Source organism: Schistocerca serialis, chromosome 1, assembly GCF_023864345.2.
Source record: "Schistocerca serialis cubense isolate TAMUIC-IGC-003099 chromosome 1, iqSchSeri2.2, whole genome shotgun sequence".
Taxonomy (NCBI): Eukaryota; Metazoa; Arthropoda; class Insecta; order Orthoptera; family Acrididae; genus Schistocerca; species Schistocerca serialis.
The window spans coordinates 639,970,004-639,984,741 of NC_064638.1; the positions used below are offsets into that span (position 1 = coordinate 639,970,004).

Below are 14,738 nucleotides of genomic sequence, written 5' to 3' on the forward strand. Positions count from 1 at the left end.
TATTCAACTTTTATATTTAAGAAGTATTGTATTGTCACAATTACACAACTACAGTATTATAAGAATGAATGTTTGTCTCACTATTTTCACTGACACTTCTTTTTACAGGAAGTTATGAATTTCGAATTATTTTCCATTCCACTATGTCTCACCTTTTTGAAAAAGTTTTGCTGACAGAGAACTTCGTATTTTACTTCTAATTTTTCCTGGTTTTCAGTTTTGTTCTCTGACATTTCCTACCTCTTGGACATTGTCAAATCACTGCAAACATGACCATGCTGACATGGGACTGAAAGCTTATAAACGAACATTCAAATGCAAAATATGTTTTCAACTATTTAAAAATGCATCAGATATTAGGACACACATGGATCACAGTCATAACAGTTATGAGGAGACAAAATATCTCTGTGAGACTTGTGGCAAAGTATTTAAACAGAAGGTAAGGGTCATACAAAAGTTTTACATTTTTAAAAATTTGATTACATTTATAAGCTACCAAGTTTCCCAAAGTCAGCACAAAATAAATTTATCTCAAACAGATGAATGTTAAAACATAATAGCACTGTATTATTAGAATTGTATCACAATGTTTCTTTTTTAACTAAAGTTTTTGTCTTTGAAAGCTAGGGCTGAAACTAAAAAAGTATAAGAAATAAAAGAGGAATGTGTCTTAGTCAGACAGCCAGAAGGTTCTGCAAATACAAATCTTTTAACTAGTTTTGATGTAATCTGTCCTCTCCCTCCTCCCACCCCCACATTTTTAGCAAAGAAGTTTTCATACAGTCTTCTTTAAGAGATCAATGTTATGAAATGAAAAGAAAAGAAAAAGATAATTTCAGATGATAACTATTTAACAGAAGATTTTCTTACGAGATCTTTTTACTTATCGTCCTTAGGAAAGAGTTCTTAATTTGTTCAAAGAGAAAGATTAAACTGTTTTATTAAATTTATGCAGATGTTTAGAATCTGTCTGAAAATTTTCTTATATTACAAGTTTACTAGACTAGTTCCGGACATTCACCCATCATCAATGGTATTTTATACATAATACCTCTTAGCGTACGCTAATGACAGTATTTCATAATTGTCATGTAATAATACGATTATAGGGCTTATATTAGTGATATATGTAAAATTTGCTGATTGTGCATATATTACATACATAAGTCATATTATAATATGATTATGACAAAATACTGTCATTGGCATACGCTATAAAGCATTACAATAAACCGAGCGAGGTGGCGCAGTGATTAGCATGCTGGATTTGCATTCAGGAGGATGACGGTTCAAACTCATGGCCAGTCATCCAGATTTAAGTTTTCTGAGATTTCCCTGAATCACTCCAGGCAAATGCTAGGATGGTTTCTTTGAAAGGGCATGGCCGATTTCCTTCCCCATACCTGTCACAGTCCAAGCTTGTGCTCCGTCTCTACTGACCTCAATGTTGACAGGATGATAAACTCAATATTCCTTCCTTTTCCTTCCGTTATGTATAAGAAACTGCTGATGATGGTGAATGCCCAAAACTAGGCCGATAAATTAAACTACCACCAACAACCAGCTTATGCAAAAAAAAAAAAAAAAAATTAATCTTTCTATATAAAAGGAATTGTCCTGGCTGATTCACTGACTGCCACTAAGCATAGAAACTCGAAATTTGGAGAGGGGTTGATCTTATACTGCAGGCATCATTTAAGATTGGATTTTCAAAATTCTGCCTCTGAGGAGTTGGAATACGGGATGAAAGATTTTTTGAAAATATGTCACTACTAAGGCAGTTTTGAAGAAAGAACTACGAAAATTGGTATTTGGTTTCTCACTCAGAAATAAAAAATTATAAATGTAACAGTATTTTTGAAAATTCAGTCTCTAAGATCTGCACCAATGGTCTAGGTAGCATTTTTGATCCGTAATCAAAATGTCCTCGGTCCTGGCTTTGAAACCTGCCACCACCTAAATTTTTACTAATAAACAGCATTGGGGCCCGAAGACTTCCAGTGTAAGAAGCCACCCTCATTTTGCCAACAGCCTCATCAAAAAGGATGAAGGGGTGGGCAGAGGTTCAGGACACTCTCTTGTCCTTGGGGTGAGAAACTGCCCCTTAAGACAGAAAATTCAGCAATGATCAATGGCATGGGGATGCAGAAGGGAATGGAAACCACTGCATTAAAGACACTCAATATGTATCCACAGGATCCATGTGGCCTGTAATTGAAAAAGTGTCATGACCTTTCAACTGGCAAAAATTTCCAGAATAGTCCTCCATTTGGATCTCCAGGAGGGGACTGCCAAGGGGGAGGTGACCATGAGAGAAAGACTGAATAACCAACAAAAGAATAACATTCTACACATTGGGTGTTGGAATGTCAGAAGCTTGAACATAATAGGGAAGCTAGAATATCCGAAAAGAGAAATGCAAAGGCTCAGTCTAGATATAGTAAGGAACAGTGAAGTGAAATGGAAAGAAGACAAGGATTTCTGATCAGATGAGTATACAGTAATATCAACAGCAGCAGAAAATGGTATAGCAGGAGTAGGATTCATTATGAATAGGAAGGTAGGGCAGAGAGTTTGGCGCTGTGAACAGTTCAGTGATGGGTTGTTCTTATCTGAATTGACAACAAACCAACAGTGACAATGTTAGTTCAGGTATACACGCCAACATCACAAGCTGAAGATGAAGAGAGAGGGAAAGTATATGCAGATATTGAAAGGGTAATACAGTATGTAAAGGTAGATGAAAATCTAATAGTCATGGGGGACTGGAATGCAGTTGTAAGGGAAGGAGTATAAGAAACAGGTACTGGAGATTATGGGCTTTGGACAAGGAATGAGAGAGGAGAGAGACTAATTGAGTTCTGTAATAAATTTCTGCTACTAATAGCAAATACTCTGTTCAAGAATTACAAAAGGAGAGGTGTACTTGGAAAAGGCCAGATGATACAGGAAAATTTCAGTTAGATTACATCATGGTCAGACAGAGATTCCGAAATCAGATACTGGATTCTAAAGTGTACCCAGAAGCAGATATAGAATCACATCACAATTTATTAGTGATGAAGAGTAGGCTGAAGTTCAAGAGATTAGTCAGGAAGAATCAATACCCAAAGAGGTAGGAAGCAGAAGTACTAAGGAATGACGAGATACACTTGAAGTTTTCTAAGGCAATAGAGACAGCAATAAGGGCTAGCTGAAGAGGAACAGACATCTCTCAAAATGGGAATCACAGAAGTTAAAACGAAAAACTTAGATACAAAGAATGTAACTGTGAAGAAACATGGGTAACAAAGAATATAACTGCAAAGAAACATGTGTAACAGAAGAAATACTTTAGCTTGTTGAAGAAAGAAGGAAATAACAAAAACATTCAGGAAAATTCAGAAACCTAGAAATACAAGTCTCTGATGAATGAAATAAATAGGAAGTGCAGGGAAGTGAAGACAAAATGGCGGCATGAAAAATGTGAAGAAATCGAAAAAGATATGGTTGTCAGAAGGACTGACTTTAGGAAAGTCAAAACGACCTTCAGTGAAATTAAAAGCGCGTACGGTAACATTAGGAGTGCAATGGGAATTCCACTGTTAAATGCAGAGGAGAGAGCAGATAGATGGAAAGAGTACATTGAAGGCCTCTCCGAGGGAGAAGATTTGTCTTATGTGATAGAAGAAGAAACAGGAGTCAATTTAGAAAAGAGAGGGGATTCAGTATTAGAATCATAATTTAAGAGTTTTGGAGGACTTAAAATCAAATAAGGCAGAAAGGGATAGATAACATTCCATCAGAATTTCTAAAATCATTGGGAGAAGAGGCAACAAAAGGACTGTTCATGTTGGTGAGTAGAATGTATGAGTCTGGTGACATGCCATCTAACTTTCAGAAGTATACCATCCACACAATTCTGAAGACTGCAAGAGTTGACAAATACAAGAATTATCACACAATCAGTTTAACAGTTCATGCATCCAAGTTGCTGGCAAGAATAATATACTGAAGAATGGAAAGAAAATTGAGGATGTGTTAAATCACGACCAGTTTGGCTTTAGGAAAGGTAAAGGCACCAGAGAGGCAATTCTGACATTGCGACTGATAATGGAAGAAAGACCAAAGAAAAATCAAGACAGATTCACAGGATTTGTCAACCTGGAAAAAGCGTTTGGCAGTGTAAAATGGTGCAAGATGTTCAAAATACTGAGAAAAATAGGGGTAAACTATATGGACAGCCACATAATATACAATGTGTACAAGAGTCAAGAGCGAATTATAAGAGTAGATGACCAAGATCGAAGTACTCAGATTAAAAAGGATGTAAGACAGGGATGTAATCTTTCACCCCTACTGTTCAATCTGTACATCAAAGACGTACTAATGGAAATAAAAGAAAGGTGGTCAGGAGCGGAATTAAAGTTCAAGGTGAAAGGACATCAAAGGTACAATTCGCTGATGATGACACTGCTATCCTGAGTGAAAGTCAAGAAGAATTGCATGATCTGCTGAATAGAATGAACACTCTAATGAGCACAGAGTATGGATTGAGAGTAAATTGAAGAAAGACAAAAGTAATGAGAAGAAGCAGAAATGAGACTGTGAGAAACTTAACATCAGGATTGATGGTCATGAAGTAAATGGAGTTAAGGAATTCTACTACATTCGCAGCAAAATAACCAATGATGGATGGAGCAAGGAAGACATCAAAAGCACACTAGCACTTGCAAAAAGGGCATTCCTGGCCAAGAGAGGTCTACTAGTATCAAACATATGTCTTAATTTGGGGACAAAATTTCTGAGAACGTACGTTTTGAGCACAGCATTATATATTAGTGAAACATGGTCTGTGGGAAAACTGGAACAGAAGAGAACCGATCCATTTGAGACGTGGTGCTACGGACGAATGTTGAAAATTAGGTGGACTGATAACGTAAGACATGAGGAGGTTCTGTGCAGAATCGGAAAGGTAAGGAATATGTGGAAAACACTGACAAGGAGAAGGGACAGGATGATAGGAAATCTGTTAAGACATCAGAGAATGGCTTCCATGGTATTAGAGGGAGCGTTAGAGAGCAAAAACTGTAGAGGAAGACAGAGATTGGAATATATCCAGCAAATAATTGATGACATAGGTTGCAAGTGCTACTCTGAGATGAGGAAACTGACAGGAATTCTTGGCAGGCCACATCAAACCAATCAGAATACTGATGACACAAAAAAAGAAAGAAAAAAGGGGCATGAAATAGGGGATGAAAAGTTTTATGAAAATATTTCATTATGAAAGCAAGCTCACTTTTTGCTCAAAAGTACAGTTGGAAAAGACCATGCTTGTATGGCATTAACTAGCATTAAAAGTTTAGAAAGTCTTTCAGTTTGTGAACTAAATCAAAGAAAGCTATTTAATAGTCACCATAACAAATTGTTTTGTCAGAACTGAATAGGGGAAAAACATGCTCTTTAATACTTCTCAAATGGCCTAATCTATGTTTACAGAATTAGTTTTGTTGTAATAACTGTGAAAACTAATCATTACTGATGACAAAATAGATTCCATGCTTAAATGCTGTTCCATGTACAAGAATATCTGTTTGAGAACAGAGAGTTCAGTACTGGGTCAAAGACTGGTGGTGATAACTAAAGAACCATATATCCAATTTGTCCTTTTTTTTAACTCACTATATGAAATTAAATTAAAATCAATGGAACACTTCAATACCCGAAGAAATTGTGCAAAGACTGGCAGCCATGTAAATGGTCACTAACATTTTTATAGTGTGTAGATTTACACGTGAGCAATGGGTGTAACAACATACAAATTCAATTAAAGAAAAACAAAAAAAGTCTGTGCAGACCATACGGTCTATGCATGCAAAGCAGTGTGCACTAAGCTGGTATGATATATTTACACTTTTAAGACACCTGTCATAGTAGCTACCAATTGTGGTTTGAAGTCAGAAGGCACAAGCTCCAGCCCATAAGCCATGTGATTAAATATGTAAATAAATATCATATCTGAAACTTATTTAACAGTATTCCCAAGCCAATACTCTCTTTTGACAGTTGGCCAGTTCCATCCAACTCCTCCAGGAAACGTCTGCACTTCTGATATTGTAAAAAGAAGGAAGTTATTTCTGTATGAGCACAGATCTCGTTGGCATGTTGGAATTTTTAATATGCTGAATCTGGTCCTCACAACTCCTGTAGAAATAATATTTATGTAATAATGTAAAAGGTGGTGCACTGGAATTACTACTTCCTATCTTTATAAAAAAAAAAAATCAAATTTAATTTAAAAAACTGTAAACGGTCAGCATGGAGCCATATTTACATATGAGTGTGTAATATGAATGGAAAATGATCACTCCACATCATTATGATTACATATGCCCCATGGAAAATAAAAGTAACTGCAAAGGAAATTCCTAGTTTCAAGCTCATACTCTTCCATTTACTGAAAAAGCCAAAAGCAAGTAGTCTGCAGTGTGTTTGGTTACCATAATGCAGTTCCTACCAAGTTTCATAAACTACTTTACTTACATACGATTACAACAGTACAAATTAGTTCAATTTGTAAATCTTTTGTTACTTACCTGTAGTGCAATATAGCTAGGTGGAAAAACACCAAGGTCATAAATCATGATCATATGATGGTTCTCAATAATATAAAATTTATCTTATATTTGCAAGATTTACAAATGAAATAATTTTATATAAACACATTTGACCAAGAGTGACAAGACACGAAGTTAAAATACAGCAAGAAGAAAAGGAAAATGGTATTCATAAAAAGTTTTTGTAAAATCAGTATATGCTTCAGTCTGCTGTTAGTATGTCAAATTTTAATTTACAAACCAAGCATTCATTCATTTAATTGACTATTAAACACAGAACCATTAGAAAAAATTACAGCAGTATGGATACGATGCAAAACGGATGAGGTGTCTGAGCAGACTGATATTACATCAAAATACATGTAGTGATAAACTATCCAGTGTTGCAGAAATTAAGCAAAATCTATGGCAACACTACATTATGTACTGTTTGTCCTGTTAAAACCATATTTTCAAAGACAACTAAACTATAAGCACTAAGCCTTATGACTCACATTGGCCTCCTGTCATAAAATTTTACAGTTTGTTCAAGTGGAGAGTTACAGCTGTGACCTCTGCTAGTCATCTGCATTTGGTCACAATAACCCACTGCACAAAACAGCATATGTAGGTAACACAAAGCCTGAGTGCAAACAATAAGGAACCAATGAATTGCTGCAGCCACAGCAACCTCAGCAGCTGCCAAAGTTTCCCTCAAATATGACAATCTATCTTATACCATCACTTCGCTACGTGCATTCCAAGAGTTAGCCATTTCAGTATTTTGTGTCTTTTATGGGTACAGTGCATTAGAATCCATCCCTAAGGCATCTAGATAATATTTCATGTAAATGAATCAATGACCAAATTGTTAAACATGTGGACCAAGCTATCTGTTTCACTTGCCTAATGAGGTGGGAGATGTTATGATACATAAATTTGAGCTGAAATTTTTATGTATGACCTTCAGTTAGTGGTTATTAGTAGGAAGAAGGCACAACAAAATTCAATGAGAGAGAGAGAGAGAGAGAGAGAGAGAGAGAGAGAGAGAGAGAGAGAGAGGGGGGGGTAAAACAAGGAAAATTAGGCAACCGAATGTGAAACACCATATCAGTCACCCCTCATCAGTCTACACTCACATAGGCTGTCACCAACTGAACAACAGATAATTCATAAGGATCTGGAGAAGAGACGTGTTCTAGTTAACAGTCTGGACACACAGTTAACATTTCAAAGTCAAAAAATTACACAGACTCATTACAGAAATGTATGTGCCAGTGACAATTATAACCATCAAAACTAGATATGGGGAGCCCAGAGTCACCATTTGCTATGAACATCCACATCTCATCATTCATTCAGAGCATGTTTCTCAGTTAAGAGCAGGACATATTGTAGCCATACCTCTCGTAGTTCCTATAATTCACCAGACTGGAACTGATTTCTTAGGCTGTTTCCCAAGTTCACAAATAGCAATAAATGGGTTATATAGTATGCACTGCCTACTTCACTTCTTATATAGTAACCAGGGCTGTACAGACTGCCAAAGTTATAGAAACTGTTTGTTTCTTGCAGAAGGCAATTTTGAAGCATCGGGCACCAAGTGTAAAGATCTCTGATTGTGGAAAAAATTTCATTCTAGACTGCTGTCAGAAGTAATTTCATACTGCAACATCATCCACAGGACAACTGCCGCCTACCACCTGCAAGTGAATGGTCATACGGAATTTTTTAAAAGCCATTGGCAGATACACTCTCAATCTGTGCTGACATCAAATAGAGAGACTGAGATATGATACTGCTGTTGTAACATTTGCATGTAACACAGCAAAGAAAGATATTACACATTTCATGCTGTTTTTTTTAAATCCATAATTGAGAGGCTGAAATGTCAGTTGATGTTTTTTCTCTCTTTCAACCTTATGAACTCAGGTTGATTACATCAAACAGCACATAAGCAGAACTGAAGAAGCAAGACAGCTGACACGAGCTTGGATGCACAGGATAAGGAGCTTGAACGTCATAAAGTGAAACACTACCCAAATGACCTAGTTTGGATTCTTATATCTGTGCAGGTCTTGCTACCAGGAAAAAGATTGAAGTGCTACTTTGACTCATACTGAATCCTATGTCACGTGTCAGACATCACCTATGAAACTGTGGATGGTAATCCTATGCTGAGCAGATAAAGGTGCAGAGATGTCATCAATATGAAGCCCTGTAATAATTCTGATTGTTGGTTGCTTGGTTTGGGGGAGGGGCACAAACAGCAATGTCATTGTTCCATAATTCTGAGGTGCAGATTGACGATAGTGCCTTTTGATAAAAGGAACACAAAAACCTGTCCAATGATTGCAATGGCTAGATGGAATTAATTCCATTTGAATGTCGCAGTTACCATTATGATGTGAGAAACACAGCCAGAATGTAAGGATCCACCATAGCTATCATACAAAAAACCACTAACTGAGATACAGGAAGCTGTAGTACACTTGCAAACAACAAGTTACTGTTTTGGGAGGAAGTGGAGGAATAACAAGTGCTGTGTATAATCTGCCCCAGCGTAATGGTTGTAAGCACTGGCTAGCTTGTCTGGGTCAATGGTTTGATTCTCATTTCCTGCAATTATTTATAAATTTACATTTTTGATTTTGCAGTGACAATGATAATTGCCCACCACAGAGATGCTGTATGATGAAGCAGCATCGCCAGGTGCCAACAAGGAAGGAGTAAGACATGACTCCTTTGGTTTTGAAGCATCACTGTGATGTCAGGCTCTTCAGATACTGCCAGACAGGACAGGAGGGAAAACTTCTGTCAGAGTCTAGTCAGGGATTCTGAGAGTATCAACAGTTTCGCCACAAGTGCAGCCACACAACCGTTCCACATCAGCCTACAGAGGCCAGTGACAGCATACGTTGATCAGTCAAGCTTTGTTCCTACTTACATGGACTGAGTACTGAGTGCCATCAACGGACATGTATTTGTCACAACTACAGTAAACAGTCTGTGTTTGCAGATTTGTACTGTATGCAGGTCAGTGATTTCAGCTAGTCTTCTGTATTTGAACCACCATTAATTCCACATGTGCTCTCACATCCACAGCAGAGCACACCCACTATTACGGACACACAACACCGTGATTCCAATACAACATTAATTAATTTCTCTCCAAGGAACGTACATCATGGAATATAAAGCATTAATTCAAGGATAATCAATATTTCCAGAGTGTCTATAATTACAAATATCAACCCGCAACACCCTCCCCACCCTGGTCAACTTCTAGAGGAATGACCAGTTGAATGGGACGTGAGATTATGGATCCTTCTGAAGTTCGTAAGGTTACAGTTCGTATTTTCCCATCTCTTTCTTCATGAAGATCTTCTATCCACAGCTTCCTCCACATGTGTCGTGGACGAACATCCTCTTGTAGAAGAACGACATCACCCAGCTGGAGTCTTCCTGAACCTGGCCTTGGTTGATGAGTTCCATGGAAGTTTTTGAGCAGGATCAGATATTCTTTCTTCCACCTGTTCCAGAAGTGTTCTGCCATCTTCTGCAGCCATTGAAATTCCCTGGACAAGTCCTTTCTAACTTGTGATTCTGGACCAGTAGGTAGTGTTGTGAGAACCTTTGTAGGGATTGAAGAAATCTGTCAGTTGACATATCTGAGCATAGTTCCAGGTGTATGGCTCGTGTTGTTGCGCATGTGAATAGAGCAATATACTCTTTCTTCGTAATATGTCCTTGTCTGACATATAATGGACCAGCAAAGTCAATACTTGTTACTGTAAATGGTTTCAGTGGTGAGACTCGTTCAGCTGGTAATGGATCCTCAGTGTGTTGAACAATTTGAGCTTTCACCATCTTACAAGGTAGACAACGGTGGAGAACATGTTTAATTGCCTGTCAAGCTCTAAGTATCCAGAATTCTGTTCTCAGTTCAGATAACACTTTGTTTACTCCCAGGGGATGCAAATGAATGTGAGTCTGCTGGATCAGTAAACGTGTGAAATGATGATGTCCTTCAAGAAGAATCGGGTGGCATTGATCTCTGGGTAATTCTGCAAACTGCAGCCGTCCACCGAGACGAATAAGACCATTATCCAAGAATGGGTTGTAGTGAGCTATCTGAGAATTACGTGGTAGAGGCATGTTGTTGTATAGTGCATGCAGTTCGAGTGCAAAATGTTGCTGTTGAACAACTTGAACCCAGTAAGTGCATGCTTTGCCCAAATCTGATGCTGTTAGTTCTCCAAATGTTCTGTTTTCTTTCAATAAGAGCCGTTTAAAGTGAAGTACCCATCATGTAACTCTTAACAGCTTGAAGTAGCTACTGTATCGTGTAGCTGTTAAAATAGGAATCGTTGTTTGTACCATGAAGACTTGGTCTGTTAATTTCTTCTTTTCTGGCAAGGAGTGCTCTTCCGTCTGTAAAATTCGAGGCCACTGTGTTCTGTTCTTTGTTAACCAAGCAGGTCCATGGAACCATACAGAAGCGTGGTGAAGTTTATCTGCTGTGGTACCTCTGGAGGTTAGATCAGCTGGATTTTCGTCACCAGGGCAGTGCATCCACTGTGACGGATTCATTGGTCGTTGTATTTCCGTAACACGGTTTGACACAAAGGTTTTCCATCGTTTAGGGTCATGTTGTATCCATCCTAAGGCTACAGTTGAGTCAGTCCACAATGTTGCACGATTTGCATTATAGCTCGTGGCCTTACAGAAATAATGAAATAGTTGTGATCCAAGAAGTGTTGCTAGAAGTTCCAGCTGTGGAAGAGTTATTTTTTTGATGGTAGCTAGTCGGTTTTTACTGCAAACTAAATGGACTGATACCATATTTGTTGTGATGCACCGTACATAAAGGACTGCTCCATACGCCTTTTCTGATGCGTCGCAAAAGACATGGATTTCTGGATCAGTGTTTTCAGATACACCAACCCATCGGGGCATTTTTATGTGTGAACATGATGGCAATGTTAATACCCACATTCGCCAGCATTTGCCAAGATCAAGGGGTATAAGCTCATCCCATTCAATTCCTCTTGACCAAATTTCTTGAAAAATTATTTTTGCAGTGAAGGACACAGGCGACAACAAACCCAGTGGGTCATAGAATCTAGCAGTGTTTCATAGTACTTCTCGCTTAGTGGCAGGACGATTTATAACATTGTCGGTAACATTGTTGTGAACAACACTGAGCGTATCAGTCTGTATGTTCCAGTGGACTCCCAGTACCTCTGTATCTGTAGCGTTTATGACACCTTCTGATTGCCATATTCCAATCAGTTGGCTTGAATTTGTGGCCCACTTTGCCATTGGTAGGCTGATCTGTCCCATGAGTGATGTAAGCTCATAATATAAGTTAATTATGGCATTTTCATCTTTAGCACCTGCTACAAAATCATCCGTGTACATATTATCTTCAGCAAGTAAAGCAGCTTGCGGAAAATTCGTTTTGTGCATTACAGCAAGTTCTTTCAGTGTGGCTGCAAGAAGAAACGGACTGCAGGTAAGTCCGAAAAGTAGCAGGGTGAAGCGGTATGTAACCCTTTCGTCAGTTATAATATAGTTTCCTTGTTGATCTACGATTACTTTGTACCAAAAAAACCTCGCAAGATCTCTATCTTTCCTGTGAAGAACTAACTGTAGAAATGCTTGTTTAATATCGGCAATTAAGGCTACTTGATGTAGATGATATCTCAGTAATATTGAAAGAATGTCAGGAAGTAAATTAGGACCTATTTCTAAAGAGTCATTCAATGAACGTGCATTCTGGTCGTGCGATGAACCATCAAATACAATCCTCCATTTGATGACGCCTAACTTTTCTTTCTTTACTGCATGATGTGGCAGATAAAATGTGTCACGCAATTTATGTCCAGAAGGGGTGACTTCCACATGTTTCTTCTTGATGTGTTTTATCATTTGCGCCTTGTAAATTTGTTTCAGTTTCTTGTCCTTCGTAAATTTTTTCTCTAGTGACGCAAATGAAGCAAATCTCTTCTCTGCTTGCTGAAGATTATTAGATAATATAACGTTGGGTTTCCTGGTGAAAGACACCACTCTTCTTTTGTCTTCGATGCAGTAGGAGTTTGCGAAATCTTGCAATAACACCAATTCCTTCTGATTCAGAGTTGTTGTTTCATCTTCTGTGATTCCCATTGTTTCTAAATTCCAGAAACGTCATAAAATATCGTCTGTTGTTGTCGCTGTCTCTAAACTGATGTAGTTTGCCGTCACAAGGTTAGCTGTGGTGCTTGATTTGCTTCCACTAAGAATCCAACCTAGAATGTAAGCCGTTAATTGTTGAAATCACACAGGAAATCGCAATTTCTTCCCGGGTTTCGGCACCAAAATATTACGGACACACAACACCGTGATTCCAATACAACATTAATTTATTTCTCTCCAACGAACGTACATCATGGAATATAAAACATTACTTCAAGTATAATCAATATTTCCAGAGTGTCTATAATTACAAATATCAACCCGCAACACCCACAGCCATGAGGAGCAAAAGTTAAGTGTATGGTTAACTGGTTGTTGAAGATTAAAGATTCATGTATGCTTCTTAAGGAAGAGCTACTTCACTACATTATATTAGCAAAGAAGTAAAAATAATTCTTAGTATCATAATAAATTACCATTCAAAGACCTTCCCTTTATTAGTTGAATGGTTTTCAATCAACATATGAATTATTTTCACCAAATACAAGTGCAGTATATGATTTGTTACATGATCCACAGAAAAACACTGGATTTTAAAGGAAGAAGCTGGCTTTAGTAGAGAATATAGCACATTGGACTAGTTGCAAGCTGCAAACAAAATTACGAAACGAGGCTGTGTGTATGTATTGCCACTTTCTCTGGTAGTCACAGATTTTCTGAAAGTTCTGGGCTCAGTTTCAAATAATCTCTACTAACAGCCTTTGCAGAACAAGAAATGGAATTAAACAATGGAAAAAAATTGTGTGTGAATATAAAATTTATTTCAACATTTTCAAGGTTCACAAACTCAGCCAGTTTGCACAGTCACTAGACGACACTGCATTGCGAAGAAGGCATCTATTCACCCCTTTACACAAAGTTTGTAATTTACTTTAAATGGGAACGAAACTGATGGTGTTAATGTCATAAATGTGTTCTGTGGGGCACTTTAAATAAAAAGCAGACAATGTCAGTTTGAAACATTAGTTCTAGGATCTCCACTGTAAGAATCTTTATCAGTATTTCATCATGAAAAATACAGCTATAATAGAACAACAATTTTTGCATGATAACTGTTACAGGCCCTTCAGTGTACACTTAAGGAGTAATGATGACAAAGGTGGTTACTTGAATATTATTCAATGAATGTTTTTAGAATGTTTATAAAAGGCTCTGTGAAAGGAAACTGGTTGATCAATAGTTTATAAGTGGGGCACTGTAGCTGGTTGAAGTGTAGATTCCAAGAGGAGTGAAGCAGATATTTGATTAAGCCTGCACCACTTCTGTGGCATGGTGGCACTGTGGTAAAGTGCCAGACAGCTCCAAAAGTCATAGGTTCAATCACAGTCACTTCTAGGAGTTTTATCTGTCACTTATCATTTCTTTCATCTCAGCAATGTTTGTTAATGTGAAAAATGCTGAGTAACCTCATAATTCAGAGTCCACATTAATCTGTGTGTCACTCTTCAAGTGGCTGGGTCAGCCATGTCAAAGGTCAGAGTAAGACAATAGAACAGCAAAGAAGGCATCAATTCACCGCTTTACACAAAGTTTGTAATTTACTTTAAATGGGAACGAAACTGATGGTGTTAATGTCATAAATGTGTTCTGTGGTGTTCAAACCATCCTTTGGTTCATGACAGCATTACTTATTTGGTTAACTAGTTGATGCACAGGAGACAAACATAGCAGCTGCACATGTAAGATGTCAAAGTGTCTTAGTTATAAAAACTTAATGTAACTTCCTGCATTGGACCAGAAAATGTTAATAGCAAGGATATCAGTGTAAAAGTCTCAATAGTGGGAAGAATTTATTTATACATAAATAATACTGGCCCAAGAATCTAAAAGTTGACAAAATAACTGTTGTCTGCAGGCAGAGCCTGGTTATTCTAAAAGCTTAAAACTGTGAGAGAACATTGTATTAGTTTGGTTAGG

At 37.6% G+C, this 14,738-nt stretch overlaps 1 protein-coding gene across 1 annotated transcript in view; it reads left to right on the forward strand.

Moving 5' to 3' along the window:
* The first annotated feature begins 223 nt into the window (after positions 1-223).
* The window catches only part of LOC126457992 (gastrula zinc finger protein XlCGF67.1-like), a 41,482-nt gene continuing 26,967 nt past the window's right edge, over positions 224-14,738 (forward strand). The window contains exon 1 of the mRNA XM_050094763.1: positions 224-442. Within this exon, the coding sequence (XP_049950720.1) occupies positions 284-442 (159 nt within the window). The 5' untranslated portion in view covers positions 224-283. The remainder of the gene's footprint in view (positions 443-14,738) is intronic.